Below are 18,554 nucleotides of genomic sequence, written 5' to 3'. Positions count from 1 at the left end.
TTCAATTTTGGAATTTTTTGCTTTATTTTGTCTGGAAATAAAAATTGCCGAAATGTTGACCATGGTCTCTAATACCCTCTGGGTGTCCAATTGGGTTGGTGGAACCATCCAATTTGTCTTTAAACGACCAATTTAATTATCGGTTTACAAGTTGCACATATTTCATTAACTCAATCCTACTACGAACATTTATGACAACATATAATGATCATATATAGTTCCAAACGACATTATATGACCCCGAGATGTATAGCCCTAAAATATTTACACTTTTCTACATCGGACCCCTAAACCTCAAAAAGCGTGGATATTAGACTTTTATTTTGAAATTTTTTTGATTTTTTTTCGCCCGAAAATAAAAATTACCAAAATGTTTACCATGGTCCCTAATATCCTCTGAGAGTCCAATTGGATGGAAAGAACCATCCAATTTGCCTTTAAACGACCAATTTACCGGTTTACAACTTGCACTGATTTCATTAATTCAAGCCTACTACTTTTCGACTCTGGGCCTCGAAACCTCAATTTCTCAATAAGCATTGATATTAGCTCTCAATTTTGGAATTTTTTTGACATTTTTCACCCGAAAATAAAAATTGTTGAAATGTTTACCATGGTCCCTTATACCCTCCGGGAGTCCAATTGGGTGTGTGGAACCATTTAATTTGCTTTAAATGGCCAATTTACCGGTTTACAACTTGCACCAATTTACCGGTTTACAACGGCCAATTTAATTAACTTGCACCAAACCCGACTTGAACCGAAATTTACCCAAACCCGTTTTAATCCTTCAAAACCCGAATTTAACCCGACATGTTACTAACCTGACCTGAATTCAACCCGACCCGTTCCTATCCCGTCCCGAATTTAACCCAACCTGGTATAAATTCGACCCTAAACCGACTTGTTATTGAAAAAGGATCTATCTTTAATTTTTTTTAAGTAAAGGAAAAAGGATCTGTTGACATCTACCGAGCTGAACTGAACTAAATTAAACTAAATTGAGCTGAAATGAATATTTTATGAGAGAAAAATTAGGAGCTGAACTGATTTGATTGAAGCTGAACTGAAATGAGCTTCAATGAATATTCTATGGTCTAATTAAATATTGTTAGAAAATTTATCTAATGTAACTCATCATTATTATATATTTGAGATGCTTAATTATCGTAATTATGAATAAATTGGTATCACATTATATTTTTTGGATTAAGGTCTCCGTCAGCAAAAGATAAATAATTTTGTAAAAAAAGGAAAAGATAAATTTTGTTCATCAAAAAAAAAAAAAAAAAAAGATAAATTTTTATTTTATTTGAAGTAATTTAAAATTTTTTATCTTGTTACTTTGTTATACAGTTATACATTTGATTTTATCATCTTAAATTAATAAATAGCTTTTTTTTTTTCTATTAATAAAATCTTTAATATATTAATAAATGATTTTTTTTTTAAAAGTCTTTCTTTATATTGGTTATAAATAATGGTATTATAGGTGGCAATAAATCACCACCTAAAATCATACGAAGTATAAGAAAATCTGTTAAGCTCATCAACAACCATGAACTCCACAAACCCTAAACCTCCTTTAAACCATCCAATGAACAGAAGTCAGCAAATATCTTGGTCAGAATTACCACCGGATCTCTTATTACCCATTGCTAAATGCCTTGCAACACAACCTGATATCTTCAGCTTCCGGCGAGTTTGTAAGTTATGGAGAGCATCAGCCCCTCTCTCACTTCTCGCCTCGAAAAACATTTTATCTCCTCTTTTCCCTCATCGTTTTACAATCAAACCCGATACGGTTTATGCTCCTAAACATTATATCGTGTGTATGAATTGTGTTATTCTTTTGCGGTCAAATGTCAATCCCAAACTCCCACCTTTTATGATGATTGTTGATGAATATAGGTCCGGTAAGCTTTATGTCAGACGTCCCTTTTGTGCTCGTGTCCCTAAATGTTATCCTTCTTTTGGCAATGTCAATCTTATAGACTTTCCACCTTCATTGGATTTGTCTCGATTTCGTGTGTCCAAATTGGCTAGGTTCCCTACTCTTAGTTATTTGAGTGATGGACCTGATGGTAGTCGTATAATTCAATTTAAACTTTACCGGCAAAAACCGTACGACTATCCAAAGCCTAAGGTTGTATTGTTTGTGGATCCAAATTGTGAAAATCGCGCTACTATTAATGATCATACACTTGTGGAAGTGTCTCAATCTGGAGATCTAATAGTAACAAGGTTTAATGGGGAAAGCCACAATAATTTTACTTACACCCCAAGAAAAAGGGAAGAAAGCTTGTAGACTTGGTGAATTTAAAGGTAAAGTTTATGTTATTGATAATTACCATAAGCTACTTTGGATTGATTACCATTCACTTAAACCGTCGAAAATTGTAAAATCACTAAAAAGTGAAAGAATGGGTGACAACAAATTTCTGTTCGTATCATGTAATCAACTCTATGTAGTTTCTATGTGGTCGACTATGGTGATGCCGTCGGAGGTAAAGGAAGAGTCGATCGAGTTTACGTTGTATAAGCTGAACGAGAAGGAAAACAATTGGAATAAAATGAAAGGTATAGGTGATGATAAGATATTGTTTCTCACATTTGATGGCTCCTTTGTTGCCTCGACCAACGATTTTCCTGGATGTAAAGGAAATTGCATAATATTTTTTAGGATAACATCGCGAAATGTATATATTAATATGTACCATCGTTGTTGTTATAAAATTTATGTTTATCACTTTGATGGTGGTGATAGTGGTCCTATTTCATCTTATCCTGGCTACTCCGATCTTGTAATATGGCTATTTTTTTTTCTATCTTTTATTTATTACGATTTTTTTTTATTCTAAATAGATTAGATGAGTTGGTTTTTATTAAATGTTATGTTTGGAGTAGCTCATTTTTTTTTGGTGTTTAGAGAGCCACAAGGGCGGAGTTGAGAATCGATTCTAGGACCTCCTAGAATCGGGAAGGAAGCTGTAACCACTTGAGCTATACCTCACTCATACTCATTCATTGGATTGACTTATATATTACTCGAGATTACTCCAATTAAGATGGTACAATTTATGCTTAATTGGTAATTTGATCTTAATTTATTTATTTATTAATTTATTTATTTTTGATGGGAATTGATCTAAATTTAAAGTTCCTTAAAATATCAATTACAAAGTATATGTGTTATGCTATACATACATTTAAGCTATGCTTAATATATTTAGTTCTAGCTACAGAATTATAGGGCTATCACTTTAACTCGCTCAATAAATGAGAGTGAAGGATAGTTCAGTTGGTTAAAGTTCCCCTTTTCGATTTTATGAGATCTTATGATCGAAGCCTAAAATCGTTTTACATTGACCTTGTCCTTAGTTATCCCTATATAAGAGTATAACCATGGGATTACTATCTTCAATAAACACCCCAAGTTGAAACATATAAACATGGGTCATCGTATTTAGATTGATTTCAATTGTGTTTAGAATTGTCAAACCAATTGGAAACATTGAGAGAAAGAGGCAAGGGAAAGGGATGAGACAAAGTTAATTTGTTTGAAAAAATGCATATCTCTTTAGTCTTTAGATACATATGTTTACCTGCTATGTATTAATATGACTATTAAAGCTAAACGTTTTTATTAGGTGAGAAACTTAAACATATAATATACTCCCGTACATAATAATACTCCGTAGCAATTAATTTTGATAAATTAAAAATGTATGGTGCCGTCAACGCGGTGAATTTATATTACATGACTATAGTAAACAATATTGCTACTCCTTCCGTTTCAATAAGATAGTCCCACATGGAATCAATCACTTAAAATAAGAAAAGAAAAATATTTGGAATCTAACATTAAAGTAAAAAATAATTCATAAATAGTTTTGCCTAATTAATTTTTAGGAAATTCTCTCTGGTAATCAACGAACTTTTATTTTTTCTCAGTGGTAAAATCTGAAACTTTTGATTATCATGATAATCATGAATTAATATTACTAAGTCAATGGTAACTTAAATTAAACAACATGTTAATTTACAATCATGGTTTAAGTGTTGGACTGTAAAAAAACACACTTACCCCCAACCAATTCTTTCTTCTTTCTTTCTCTTTCCCCCTCCATGGTTCTTTCTTCCTTTCTCTTTCCCCTCCCCACTGCACCTCCCTTTCTAGCCACTTGCACCGCTGCCACCTCCCATCCCTGCACCCCTGCCGCTACCCACCTCCCTTCCTTGCACCTCGCCGCTATCCACCTCACTTCCCCGCCCCTACCTCACCGTACCATTTTCCCCGTCAAAACCCAAAAAAAACCCACCACCTCCCTCAAAAACAACTGAAATCCATACCCCTCTCCCTTCGAAACGCAATGCAACCTCACCCACACTCAAATTCAAGGGTTGAAGAAGTTATTCATATTAAATTGTTGTTGTTGTTGTTGTTGTTTAATTGGTTTAATTAACGTCTAATTCACAAGCACAACACATAACATCCCCCTTAAAAATTATTTAAATAAAGCTCCAAATTAATTAATTGCAATATCGGTGGGGGTCTCCGGCGAGGGAGTGGTTTGAGACACCTCCACCCTGGCCGAGCTGAGCGCCGACAATGGAAAGGGGCTGGCGGTTGGCTGGGTGGCCGGGGTTTGGATTTTTTTTGTGTATTTTTAAATCATTTGGAGGGTACTAATGTAAATTTAGTGTTACTTAACCAAGATTAACCCTAGTTAATCGTTTTATTATCACTAATGTTATCATTGGCTTTGTAACATTTATTTGTGATTACCATTGATAATAAATTTTTTTTTACCATTGATAAATAATAAAAGTTCGTGATTACCAAAGAGAATTTCCCTAAATTTTTTTGATTTTTTTAAGGAAAGCATTAGTCATAATTGCATAAATCAAGGGCATGCTTTCTTTACTTAGAGTCATGTCATTAATTCACAATCAATTAATTTAACCAATAAGAATTTAATATGTATAAAATAGGAAATAAAAACTAAGTTAAAAGTGGAATACATTCAATATGGGTATATCTTTTTAAAACGCCTAAAATAGTATATGGGACTAACAAATTGAAACGGAGGGAGTATTAATTTGGAATTAATAATGGTGTTTGGTACTTGAATGAGGTTATGTTCATTGGAGTTTTTTTTTTTTTTTTTTTTTTTTTTTTTGACGGGGGAGTTTATGCTCTTTTGTTTACTTCGTATATGTTGTTTTGACTTTCACATTTTGTTATACTCCGTAATATATTTAGCAAATACAGTATATTTTATAGTTATCATATTCTTTGTACTAGATATCTTATTTATCCCTATATTTAAGGGAATCAGTTACGGAGTAGCATTATTTCCGCCTAACTCCGTGGGTTAGTTATTGATAAATTAACTAATTTTTTCAATGGATGGGATGAATTTGAGGATTTGACTTTCAAAGTTTTCTCTTTAACAATACTGGACGTAAGTTGTATAGTGCACAGTGTTTACTGTTTAGTTATTTGGATCACTATGATTTTTTTTTTTTTTTTATTATTTTTTTTAACTATCACATTAATGGTATCACATCTTAGCAAAAGATAAATTTTATTTATTTGAAATAATCTAAAATCATTTATCTTATTCGTTCATTATACCATTGAATTTATTATTAATTAATAGATTATCTCTTTTTCTATAAACAAATAAAACCTATAATATCAAAAAATGATACTCCGTATTTGTTAATTAATTTGAAATCTCAAATTTTAGTAGCGTTTGTCATTTTTTATTCTTTCATTCTTTTAATTTTCTTTTGAATAGTTTCATTCTTTAAATTAGTTATAAATAATGGTATTATGTATGGCAATATGCTCCAAAAAAAATCTAATCACCACCTAAAATCTTTTAATTTCATAAACCCTAATCATCAATCATGAACTCCACAAACCCTAAACCTCCTTTAAACCATCCAATGAAAAGCAGCAACCATAGTCAGCAAAAAACTTGGTCAGAATTACCACCAGATCTCTTATTACTCATTGTTAAACGTCTTGCAACACAACCTGATGTCTTCAGCTTCCGGCGAGTTTGTAAGTTATGGAGAGCATCAGCCCCTCTCTCAGTTTTCGCCTCGAAAAACATGTTATCTCCTCTTTTCCCACATCATTTTACAATCAAACCCGATACGAAGAATGCTCCTAAACATTATATCGTGTGTATGAATTGTGTTATTCTTTTGCGGTCAAATGTCAATCCCGAACTCCCGCCTTTTATAATTACTGTTGATGAGTATACCTCCGGTAAGCTATATGTTAGACGTCCCTTTTGTGCTCATCCCTTTACTTATTATTCCGATTTTGAAGATACCAATATTGTTACTAGAGATTTTCCACGATGTTTGGATTTATCTCGTTATCGTGTGTTGGAATTGGCTAGATTCCCTACCTTAAGTTATGTTATGGATGATAATACATCTTATGTTTATTTACTCTCACAAAACTACTATGCGAGGCCTAATAAGGTTGTATTGTTTGCGGATCCAAATTGTGAAAATCGCGCTACTATTAATGATTATACACTTGTGGAACTTGTGTCTCAATCGCGATGTCTAATTCTAAATAGGCTTAGAAACGGGGAAAGACATAGGTTTATTCACGAGTACAAGAAAAAGGGAAGAAGGCTTATAGACTTGGTGAATTTTAAAGGGAAAGTGTATGTCATCGATAACTACCATAGGGTACTTTCAATTGATTATCATTCGTTGGAAATGTCGAAAATTGTAAAATCACTTAAGAGTGAAAGAATGTGTGACAGGAAATTTTTGTTCGTATCATGTGATGAACTCTACGCAGTTTCTATGTGATCGAAGGAGAAGGAAGGGTCGGTCGACTTTTCGTTGTTTAAGGTGAATGAGAAGGAAAAGAAGTGGGAAAAGCTTAAAGGTATAGGTGATGATAAGATATTGTTTCTCACGTATGATGGCTCCTTCGTTGCCTTAACCAACGATTTTCCTGGATGTAAAGGAAATTGTATAATATTTTTCAGGATAATAAGGAAAACTAGATATATTCAAATGTCGTATAATCAAGATGATTATGAAATTTATGTTTTTCACTTCGACGGTGGTGGTAGTGGTCCTATTGCATCTTATCCAGGCTATTCCGACGTCGTCGTATGGCCACCACCATCGTGGCTCTACGGGAACGATTCTGGTTAGTTCGTCCTTAAGGGTGGTATTTATCCGTATTATACTCTCAACCTCTAAAGGCCCTAATGAAAGGGTCTTATATGTACGCTTAAATTAAGAGTTAAGATGGTATACTTTATGCTTTAAGTTGTAATTTTTATTTTAAAAAAAATAAAAAATATTATCACTTTGTGTTGTGCTTGTGCACTCCGACAAAATAAGAAGTGCCTGAAAAAAAAAAACACTAAAATAAGAAGTTAAGGAAATATTTTATGCGTTCATGTTCTTGGCATGTTGTTTGTATCATGGGTCTGGAATCATAAACCACATTGTTCAACTCTTAACTATGTAACATCTAGTTTACATGGACACTCATGGGACTGTATCCTGCTATTATATGAACTGTTCAACTTTTTTTAATAAGAAAATTTGAGTGAAGTAAGATAAATAAGATAATTGTTAAATAATATGAGTGACCTCATATGTAGTATGCTCTAATAGAAGAATGGAATGACAAAATATATTATATGAATTTTAACATTCCGTACTCGTGTCCGTTATTTTGAGATAGATATTTTTTCGTATCCGTATCATACCCGTATTAAAAGGTATCATGGCCTTATCGGATGATAGTTCACAATTTAGAGCTGTCAATTCAGGTATACGAGTCGGGTTTGGGTCGGGTAAGAGTGGGTCGGGTCAACTCGGGTCTACTCAATTAAGAATAATTCCATAACCTATGCGGGTCAGGTTTGGGTTGGGTCATGCTTGAGTCGAGTCACGTCGATTCATACTTCTTATCAGGTTTGGGTTGGGTGGGTTAATAACAAGTCGGGTTACATTCGGGTCGGGTAGGGCTGGCAAACGGATCAGGTCGGGTCGGGTTCGTGTTCGGGTCAATTCAATTTCGGGTTGAATACCCCTGACCTGAACCTGGCCCATTTAACTTTTCGGGTCAAAAAGCTCAACCCTAACCTGATTTTTTCGGGTTCGGGTCAACCCGAATCTGACCTGATTTTTTTTTTTTTAAATCATTTTTTTCGATTTTGAATTTACTTTAATTTTCAGATCTAATATTTCCCATTTCAATTTTAAATATTAACATCTTAATTTTATAAAGAAAATCATTGATAAATAATCAAATTGATACCATCTACAAATTAAAAGTGTAGATCATAAACATATAACAGCTGCCCTTCTAGAAAGAGTCTTAATTAGATAATAAAATACCAAATTAAATTACATTACATAAGATCTAAAACTAAAAAAACATAAACGTTTCTCCAATTTCAATGATTTGCGGAAATATCATCTAGATATTGTTCGATGACGATGAGGTTGATGCTTGCAGCCTGCTGTTGTTAGATCGATCGAGCGGTAGAAAGTATAGAAAGAACATAAAACGCCGAAGGAGGCTGATGAAGCATAGAAAGCGTGATGTGATGGTGGTGGAAAAACGCCGAAGGATTAACACAACCTTGGATTGATGAAGGAGAGATTGAGATAACGCAAGGAAGTGTAGATTGATGAAAAGAATTCCAAGGATTAAATAGAAATTAAGGGTTTAAAAAAAGGTTGGAGAAGATTTTAGGGAATGAAGAGAGAGAAAATTTAAGAGAGAGAATGGAGGAGAATAAGAACGGCTGAGTGAAAGTGAGAAAGAATTGAGGAGTTAGGGTTTTTTATGTTAGTAGGTGGGCTCATTTTGAATTTGGGCTGGTATGATGATCTATTTAGGCTTTTTATTTTATTTTTTTCGGGTTATATGGGTCAATTTCGGGTTGGGATTTTCAACCTTAACCTAACCCATTTAAATTTCAGGTCGGGTTCGTGTCAACCCATTTAAATTTTCGGGTCGAAAACCTCAACCCTAACCCGCTATTTTCAGGTCGGGTTCGTGTCGTGTTTTCGGGTCGGGTCAATTTTTGCCAGCCCTAGGGTCGGGTGAACAATATGTCAAGTTTAATTCGGGTTAAAACGGGTTAAAACGGGTTAGGGTAATTCTCGGGTTCGAGTCGAGTTCGGTTCAAGTCAATAATTTGCGGGTTAGAATCAGGTCGGGTCATTCTCGGGTTTGAGTCGGGTTCGGTTCAAGTCAATAATTTGCGGATTATAATCAGGTCGGGTCATTCTCGGGTTCAAGTCGGGTTCCGTTCAAGTCAATAATTTGCGGGTTATAATCAGGTTGGGCCATTTCCAAGTCAGATCATTCTCGGATTCAAGTCGGGTTATGTTCAAATCAATAATTTGCAGGTTACAATCAGGCCAGGTCATTTCCAAGTCAGGTCATATTCGGGTTCAACTAATTATAAATAGATAATTATCATTTTTATCAAACTAATTATTTTCTTTGACTATAATATATATGACAATATATTAGGGAACTATAGTTTATAATTTAGGAAGATAATTATCTCCTTTGACCATACAACAAATATATATTATGTTAAACTCTTAAATTTGAGGATGATGCTCCTTTCTTTTATTGGCCTGGACCGACTTGGTCTCCTAAGACAAAAGGCCTTGATCAACAATAATAAGGTGGTCTAAATTGCATTTAAGGTGATTTGAAATCGGGTTAGGAACAATTTGGGTTGAATTTAGGTCGGGCAATAACAAGTCATGTTAATTTCGAGTCGGGTTAGTAACAAATCGGGTTGAATTTATGGGTTGGATAAGTAATAGGTATGGTAACATTCAGGTCGAGTCAATAACAAATCAGGTTGAATTTGGGTCAAGTCAATAACAAGTCGGGTTGATTTCGGGTCGGGTTTGTAACAGGGTTGAGTTAAATTAGGGTCGGGTTAGAAACGTGTCGGGTTGAATTCAAGTCAGGTTAGTAACAAGTTGGATTAAATTTGAATTTTGACGGGTTAAAATGAGTTTGGGTCAATTTCGGTTCAAGTCGGGTTCGGTGCAAGTTAATTAAATTGGCCGTTGTAAACCGGTAAATCGGTGCAAGTTGTAAACCGGTAAATTGACCGTTTAAAAACAAATTGAATGGTTCAACACACCCAATTGGACTCCCGGAGGGTATTAGGGACCATGGTAAACGTTTCGGCAATTTTTATTTTCGGGCAAAAAAAAGTCATAAAATTCCAAAATTGAAGGTTAATATCCACGCTTTTTGAGAAAATTTGGAGGTTTTGGGACCCGGTGTCGAAAAGTCTTGAAATTACACGGGATACATCTCGGAGTCATATAATTTCGTTTGGAACCATATATGATCATTATTTGTTGTCATAAATGTTCGTAGTAGGCTTGAATTAATTAAATCGGTGTAAGTTGTAAACAAGTAAATTGGTCGTTTAAAGGCAAATTGGATGGTTCCACCCACCTAATTAGACTCCCGAAAGGTATTAAGGACCATGGTAAACATTTCGGCAATTTTTACTTCCGGGCAAAAAAAGTCAAAAAATTCCAAAATTGAAGGCTAATATCCACGCTTTTTGAGAAAATTTGGAGGTTTTGGGGCCCGATGTCGAAAAGTCTTGAAATTCTATGAAATACATATCGAGGTCATATAATGCTGTTTGGAACCATATATGATCATTAATTGTAGTCGTAAATGTTCGTGGTAGGCTTGAATTAATGAAATCGGTGCAAGTTGTAAACTGGTAAATTGGTTGTTTAAAGGCAAATTGGATGGTTCCACCCACCCAATTGAACACCCGGAGGGTATTAGGGACCATAAAAAACATTTCAACACTGTTTATTTTCATGCGAAAAAAATTTCAAAATTTCAAAATTGAAGGCTAATATCCACGCTTTTTGGGAAATATTGGATGTTTCGGGGCCTGGTGTCGAAAAGTCTTGAAATTCTAGGGGATACATCTCGGGGCTATTTAATTCCGTTTGGAACCATATATGATCATTATTTGTTGTCATAAATGTTCGTAGTACGGTTGAGTTAACGAAATCCGTGCAAGTTGTAAACCGGTAATTAAATTGGCCGTTGAAAGACAAATTGGATGGTTCCACCAACCCAATCGGACTCCCGGAGTGTATTAGGGACCATGGTAATCATTTCGGAAATTTTTATTTCCGGGCGAAAAAAAGTCTAAAAATTCCAAAATTGAAGACTTAATATCCACGCTTTTTGAGAAATTTTGGAGGTTTTAGGGCCCGGTGTCGAAAAGTCTTGAAGTTCTAGGGATACATATCGGGGTCATATAATGCTGTTTGAAACCATATATGATCGTTATTTGTTGTCATAATTGTTCGTGGTAGGCTTGAGTTAATTAATGAAATCAGTGCAAGTTGTAAACCGTTAAATTGGTCGTTTAAAGGCAAATTGGATGGTTCCACCCACCCAATTGGACTCTCGAAGGGTTTTAGGGACCATGGTAAACATTTTGGCAATTTTTTTTCCGGAGGAAAAAAAAAGTCAAAAATTTCAAAATTGAAGGCTAATATCCACGCTTTTTGAGAAATTTTAGAGGATTCAGGGTCCGGTGTCGAAAAGTCTTGAAATTTTAGGGGATACATCTAGGGGTCATTTAATGCCGTTTGGAACCATATATGATTATTATTTGTTGTCATAAATGTTCGTGGTAGGCTTGAGTTAATGAAATCGGTGCAAGTTATAAATCGGTAAATAGGTCGTTTAAAGGCAAATTGGATGGTTTCACCCACCCAATTAGACTCTCGAAGGGTTTTAGGGACCATGGTAAACATTTCGGAAATTATTATTTTCGGCCGAAAAAAAGTCTAAAAATAAAAAATTAAAGACTATTATCCACGCCTTTTGAGAATTTTTGGAGGTTTTCGGGGTACGGTATCGAAAAGCCTTGCGATTCTAGGGAACAAATCTCGAGGTCATATTATGTCGTTTGGAACCATCTATGATCAATATTTGTTGTCATAAATGTTCGTGGTAGGATTGAGTTAATGAAACCGGTGTAAGTTGTAAACCGGTAAATTAGCCGTTTAAAGGCAAATTGGATGGTTCCACCCACCCAATTGTACTACCGGAGGGTATTAGGGACCATGGTTAACATTTCGGCAATGTTTATTCACTGGCGGAAAAAGTCAAAATTTTCAAAAATTGAAGGCTAATGTCCACGTTTTTTTGTGAAATTGTGGAGGTTTCAGGGTCCGATGTTGAAAAGCCTTAAAATTTTAGGGGATATATATCAGGGTCATATAATGCCGTTTAAAACCATAGATGATCATTATATGTTGTCATAGACGTTAGTGTTAGGCTTGAGTTAATGAAATAGGTGCAAGTTGTAAACCGGTAAATTGGTCGTTTAAAGGCAAATTGGATGGTTCCGCCCACCCAATTGGAATCCCGGAAGGTATTAGGGATCGTTGTTAACATTTCAGCAATTTTATTTTCGGACGAAAAAAGTCAAAAAATACAAAAATTGAAGGCTAAGATCCATACTTTTTGAGAAATTTTGGAGGTTTCAAAGCCCAATGTCAAAAAGCCTTAGTGGATACATCTCGGGGTCATATAATGCCGTTTGGAACCATTTATGATCATTATATGTTGTCATAAATGTTTGTGGTAGACTTGATTTAATGAAATCGGTGCAAGTTGTAAACCGGTAAATAAAAAGTCAAAATTCCAAAATTGAAGGCTTATTATATTCACGTTTTTTGAGAAATTTTTTAGGTTGGGTACGGTGTCGAAAAAATAATAAATATAGTCTGTCTTGAGATTCTTAATATTTCCAATATTTTTTATGTTGCACTTTTTATTAGATAGCAGATATGAAATATTAGAGGATTGAATGAAATGCTACTAGTTTGCATACAAGCACATATGTGTAGACTGAAGTACTAGTTATACATGAGTTTGACAGTAACCTTATTTGCAAATTGCGATCGTGTTTTTGTCAAATACTCTACTCAGTACTACACAAGTGCATATACAATTGCATCATCAGTTATACTCTGTTAGAAATGTTCTGTAGTATGAAGGTGTAAGCTTCAACTGAGCTTGACAATTTTAATTTGACAAAAATTAAAATAAAAAATGCTGCAGCCAGGATTTGAACCTGGAATCTTAAACTTAGATTTGCCAATGTGCTACTGCAGCTTATTGTGTTATAATTGCTTAAAAATATTGATTTAAATCACTAATGTCTTTACTTAGTATAAAAAAATTCGTATATAAAAAATATTGCTGCAGCCAGGATTCAAACCTGGAATCTTAAACTTAGATTTGCCAATGTGCTACTGCAGCTAATTGTAATTCTAATACTAAAAAATATTTATTTAAACCATAATCTTTTTACTTCGTATAAAAAAAATATTGCTACAGCCAGGATTCGAACCTGGAATCTTCAATTTAGATTTGCCAATGTGCTACTGCAGCTTGATCTGTCAATTCTACTAAAAAAAATTTATTTAAAAAAGTCCACACTAATTGTCAAAAAGAAAAAAAATAAATGAAAATAACTGTTTCTTTTGCGCGGGAAAAGTTTTGTTAGTTACGCAACTTTTGGCGCCAAAAAAATTGAGGGGCAATTAGTTTAGCACCACTAATCACAATAATATGGTACACACACTACACACCAAAGCTGTTACCAGAAATTCTGTTAAACAAAAAAATAAAAATAAAAAAATGAACCGCCGGAAAATCTCTTGGTCAGATTTACCACCGGAGCTTCTATACGACATCGCCGAACGCCTTGAAACCCGAACCAACATCCTGCAGTTCCGGGCAGTCTGTAAAACATGGCGGAATTCAGCCACTTTCTCTCTCCTCTCTAAGAAAAGCATACTTTCCCCAATTTTACCCCACAAATTCTCCACTACTACCCCTCCATTGCTGCTTCTGAGAGGAGACCCTTCTGTAGTTTCTTCCTGTTCATTACGTTTAGGGGCTTGTTCTGTCTTTCTGCTTCGATCAACTCTTAATCCTTGGTTACCACCATGGCTGATCACTGTCGAGGAGTTGAACCCCGGTAAGCTCTTCATCCGTGACCCGCTTTCTCGTTTCGATGTTGTCGATAATTTGCCTGATTATGTTAGGAGAATTTTGGGTTCGTCTTGTTTTCGGGTTTCGGAGATTGGTAGATTGTATGCTATTAGGTTGAGGGATGTTTGTGAGGGAAATTTACAGTGGAGAAAATGGTCTTATTTTTATAATAAGGTTGTTTTGATTGAGAATCCAAGTGAAATTAAACCTGCAATTGATGATTGTATTGCTGTTGTATTGTATTGTAATGGGAATTTGGCTAGAATTAGGGTTAAAGATGAGAATGAGAAGCATTTGAGTTATTCTCATGTTTTGAAGTTTGATGATATTGTTGAGTTTAAGGGGATGGTTTATGTGATTGATCGGAAAGGAAGGGTTTACTGTATGAGTTTTCGATACATGGGGTTGTCGAATGTTGTGAGTAAGCCAGTGGGTGATGGTTATGCCAACGATAGGAGAAAACGTCTTGTCGAATCGTGTGGTGAACTGTATTTGATTTATAGGAGTCATGAGTGTTATGCTGATGTTGCTTTTAAGGTTTATAAGCTGAATGAGAAGCAGGGGAAGTGGGATGAGATACAAGGTATTGGTGATGATCGAATACTGTTTGTGACTTTAGATGGGTGTTTCTTTGTGCCGGCGAAGGATCTGCCTGGATGGAGAGCCAATTGTATTGTGTTTTATAGGAATTCTTTCCCTACATATAATGAAACTTTAAGGGTTGATCGAGATATCTTCAAGACCGAAAAGAAAACTAAACTCGACGTTGCTGTCTTTCACTTTGTGGGTGGTGACTGTGGTCCTGTTGCATCTTTCCCAGGCTATTCTGATATGTTTTGGCCATCTCATGAATGGCTTTCTTCTGATACAAATTGGTAAGATTATATCCTATGTACTAATTTAATTTATGGAATTGTTCATTTGTGTGCCTGCTTTTTTATTAGCTAATCTAGCTTGATTGGTCTGTTTATTGTGGAAGTATCTCACTATCTTCTAACAAGATTATGTACTACAGATGATTATGCTAGACAAACATGCTAACTTTTAATTCGTTTAAGATGCACTCGTATTGCTTTTTGCTTGAATGTAGATTACTAGATTGGTGAGGTACGGTCCAGGGATTTAGGCTAATCAAGTGTTCATTATTGAAACACATTGCCTTGTCTTTCCAGTTTCCACTAGTACCACTAGAACTCTTCATAAATTGCATTACAGTTCCTGTTTTTATTTTCAATTGCTTCTTGATCAATTGATGCAGTAACTTATTTGTGTTCTGAGGACATGTACATTCAAGTAGTATTTTATAGTTTTCTCAGATCATGAAATTATGTGAGTTTGAATTTAAGAAAGATAAAATTTATTCAAGGGTAGTGTAACACTTTAACCAATTGTCCTCTTGCTCTAAAACAATAAGAATTCTCTGAAATCAAATCAGCAAGGGTTTAGGTAAGATGCTGTTCAAGGTCTTGACTTCGGTTATCTTATCCTTGACAGCATATCCTATATGATAGCAGTGACATATGTTCATTAAAAACAAGATCTCTAAAAACAGTACATTCTACATGTATGTTTAATGCTAAGTTGTTTGTTCTTGGGTCTAATTACTCTAAAGAGCTTTGAAATTATGTGCTTCTTTCTTTTCCAAAAAGGGGTTTTCCTGAATACAAAGTAACCCAAAATGATAGCTTCTCATACCGGAGCAGAGTGCGCACCTCCTGTAGCAATCTCTCCCATGATAGTTCTGAGTCAAGTGGCATTGAAGAAACCTCCTGTCAACTAGGATTTTGGGCAAAGACACAAGATAAAGACTATTACTCTTCAACAGGAATTCAGGAGATACCCTCTATTGAAGGTTTGATCACTGATGTATTAAACATTTATATCAGAATGGCATTTAAAGTTTTGTTTCTCCCTTAATATTTCTTCCTGTTTTTAATTTGCCTGATTTAAGATGCTGGAACCCTTGATATTGCAACGAAGATGCATCCAGATACAGCTATTGTTACTGATTTTTCGCCTACTACTACTGAGGTATTAACTCTCTGCATTCTTCCTGAGTATTGTTTATTTTTTTTCATACAATAATTTACTCTTCTCCAAATTTTATTATGCAGTATCTAGGAAGTGGTTCCTCAAAGACAAGATTCCAAGGGGTAGATGTTCGTGCAGATTTACTACCCATATTGAATAAAGTCTGGGCTAAGTATGGCAACATACTTGTAGGACAGCTGTTTCGAAGCAATGATCTTGTAGCTTCGGCATTGGAGTCAATGGCTAAAATGGTAATCCTTCTTCAAAACACCAAAGACAGGCCATTGAACAGCTCTGAAGTTGATTATCTTTGTTCCACCCTTTGTGACCTTCATCTTATGCGCTTTAACATAAGCTGGTTGGTTCCCTGTGTTGTCGAGGCCATAGCAATGCACAAAGGCATGGCTAATATAGAAAAACTGTCTGATAATCTGAAGGAGTTTGAGAAGTCACAACCCGAAGTTGCAGACATGAAAATAAAGTTCCTTGCTGAAGTAGGTCGCTTACAGCAGATGTTAGATAAGCACTGAAAAACTGTTTGCGAAAGCTTGAGTGTTTTTGACTGCCTTGACAGAAGCAATTCACAAGGAGAGGACTTGTGTTCAGAGCTTCAATGTACCTTTTGAAAACTTTAGAATGGAATAGAAAACGTTAGACAAAGGGCAGCAGCAGGTACTATTGTGGAATTTGATACAATGGCGTTCTGCATCACGTAGTTGCAAAGCCAGATTTTACACATAAGATTGCAGGTAAGACGTTTTTTGGTCACAGCCTTATCAAACCTCAGAAATGGGCTTAACTAAGGACTCAGTTGTCATCGGATTTGCCTGCTTATGGTAAACTTTTACAATCTTTTTGGATTTGTGTTTTATATTATTTATCCAGTTAACTAATTTAGGCTTTAATATGTTGATGATGAGGCTCGAACTTGTGATTTCAAAGTCGCAATGAGATTAATCTCTACCAAGCATGCTAAATTGGCGCAGTTGGCAACTTTCTTGTATGAACATTAGTTACATTACACAATCAAAGTATCGTTTAATGCACTCAGATTGTTGCTATTCTGGTTGTGACAATATTTGACCAGCTCGGTTTTTTTCAATTACAAGTAATTGTAAGTCTTGTTGACCGTCTTGACCATATATGACAACATCTGCAATTTAAAAAATTACTTGTATTTAACAAGCCTTTTTAATCTTTATGTTTAATCTTGTCATCTTATATAATGTGAAAACGTATTAGGATATCTAATAACCAAGCTTTACTATTTATACAGAATACTTTTTTTTCTTTTTTCTTTTGACAGGGAGTACCAATTGTTTGACCTATTAATTTTTTTTTTTGAAAGCACTTTGTTTGACCTATTAATAGTATACAGGGTATTTTATTTTATTTTCGGTTAATTTTTGATTTTTTGGGCAAGATTTGTTTTCTTACTTTTGAAAGCTGCTAAATTTTGAATTTGATTAATTACGGACATATTGAATAGATTGAGTATTAAATACATCACTCTAATGTCTAGCATGCGACCCCACATTCATATACACACGTGCTGGTGTAATATGTAAGTGAGTAAGGTAGCACATGTCAAGTGTGAATGTGTGATTTTGTCATGTATATTCCAACACGTGTGTATATGAATGTGGGAGCACATGCTATTCATTTGTCATTTTTCCTTTCGTGTTTCTAACCTCTACCAATAAATGTTCTTCAACAATTACATCACTCTAATTCTTAGGGTTCCACCACTTTTTTTTTTAAACTTCGACGAAGGAGCCATAGGAATAGAGACCCTAAAAAAAATATTAAATAAAAGATAGGATGAGGATCTAAAGCCAAGCTACCCAATTTGGACATATAAAAAGTTCATTACTTAGCTTCATTTCTAGCAACATAATTCTAGCTCAAGTTGATCGATCAACTATCAAAAATAATCGGAATCAAAGGACAATAAATTAAATTTTTATATCTGTGATAGAGATCATGTATACATATAATGCACAATAATATTTCAAATATTTTACCGGCGTATAATTAAGAAGACTTCAAACCTATTTCATCTTATGGTAAGTCGATTATTTATATCTATATTTTATTTGTTCAAAGAGAATTTCGATTGGGAAATCATACCAAGATCCAACAAGTTATGATTCCCAAATTTATCAAGTATATTAGATCTTATGTCAGCAAGTTATGTGCGTGATGTATGTTGTTTCAGCTGTGATCATGCCATTATGAACTTTTAACACGTGCGTATACAGGGCACATTTTATACATACACGTGTCTTTTCTTTTGCATTATTATAAACTTTCACCAATAGCTTTTTCGATGAAAGACTTACTGTTTTTTTTTGAAGTACATGTTCGTTCTTGTAATAAATTCGTACTTATAAACTTTTAGGCTTAATTCCGATGCTGG

The 18,554-nt window shown here is 34.7% G+C and overlaps 2 protein-coding genes across 2 annotated transcripts; both read left to right on the top strand.

Moving 5' to 3' along the window:
* Nucleotides 1–5,919: 5,919 nt before the first annotated feature.
* On the top strand, nucleotides 5,920–7,203 carry LOC110700836 (F-box protein At2g17036-like). The gene is made up of 2 exons (XM_021878421.1): nucleotides 5,920–6,723; nucleotides 6,856–7,203. The coding sequence occupies exons 1-2, from the start codon at nucleotides 5,920–5,922 to the stop codon at nucleotides 7,201–7,203; spliced, it is 1,152 nt and encodes a 383-aa protein (XP_021734113.1).
* Nucleotides 7,204–13,318: 6,115 nt separating this feature from the next.
* Nucleotides 13,319–16,665, top strand: LOC110700835 (F-box protein SKIP23-like). Its single transcript, XM_021878420.1, has 4 exons — nucleotides 13,319–14,979; nucleotides 15,754–15,956; nucleotides 16,056–16,135; nucleotides 16,219–16,665. Exons 1-4 carry the CDS (start codon nucleotides 13,679–13,681, stop codon nucleotides 16,663–16,665), a joined length of 2,031 nt encoding a protein of 676 aa, XP_021734112.1. The 5' UTR covers nucleotides 13,319–13,678.
* The last annotated feature ends 1,889 nt before the right edge of the window (nucleotides 16,666–18,554 follow it).

The sequence above is a fragment of the Chenopodium quinoa genome, unplaced genomic scaffold, assembly GCF_001683475.1.
Source record: "Chenopodium quinoa cultivar QQ74 unplaced genomic scaffold, ASM168347v1, whole genome shotgun sequence".
Taxonomy (NCBI): Eukaryota; Viridiplantae; Streptophyta; class Magnoliopsida; order Caryophyllales; family Amaranthaceae; genus Chenopodium; species Chenopodium quinoa.
This window is presented reverse-complemented; position numbering and strand designations above follow the sequence as displayed.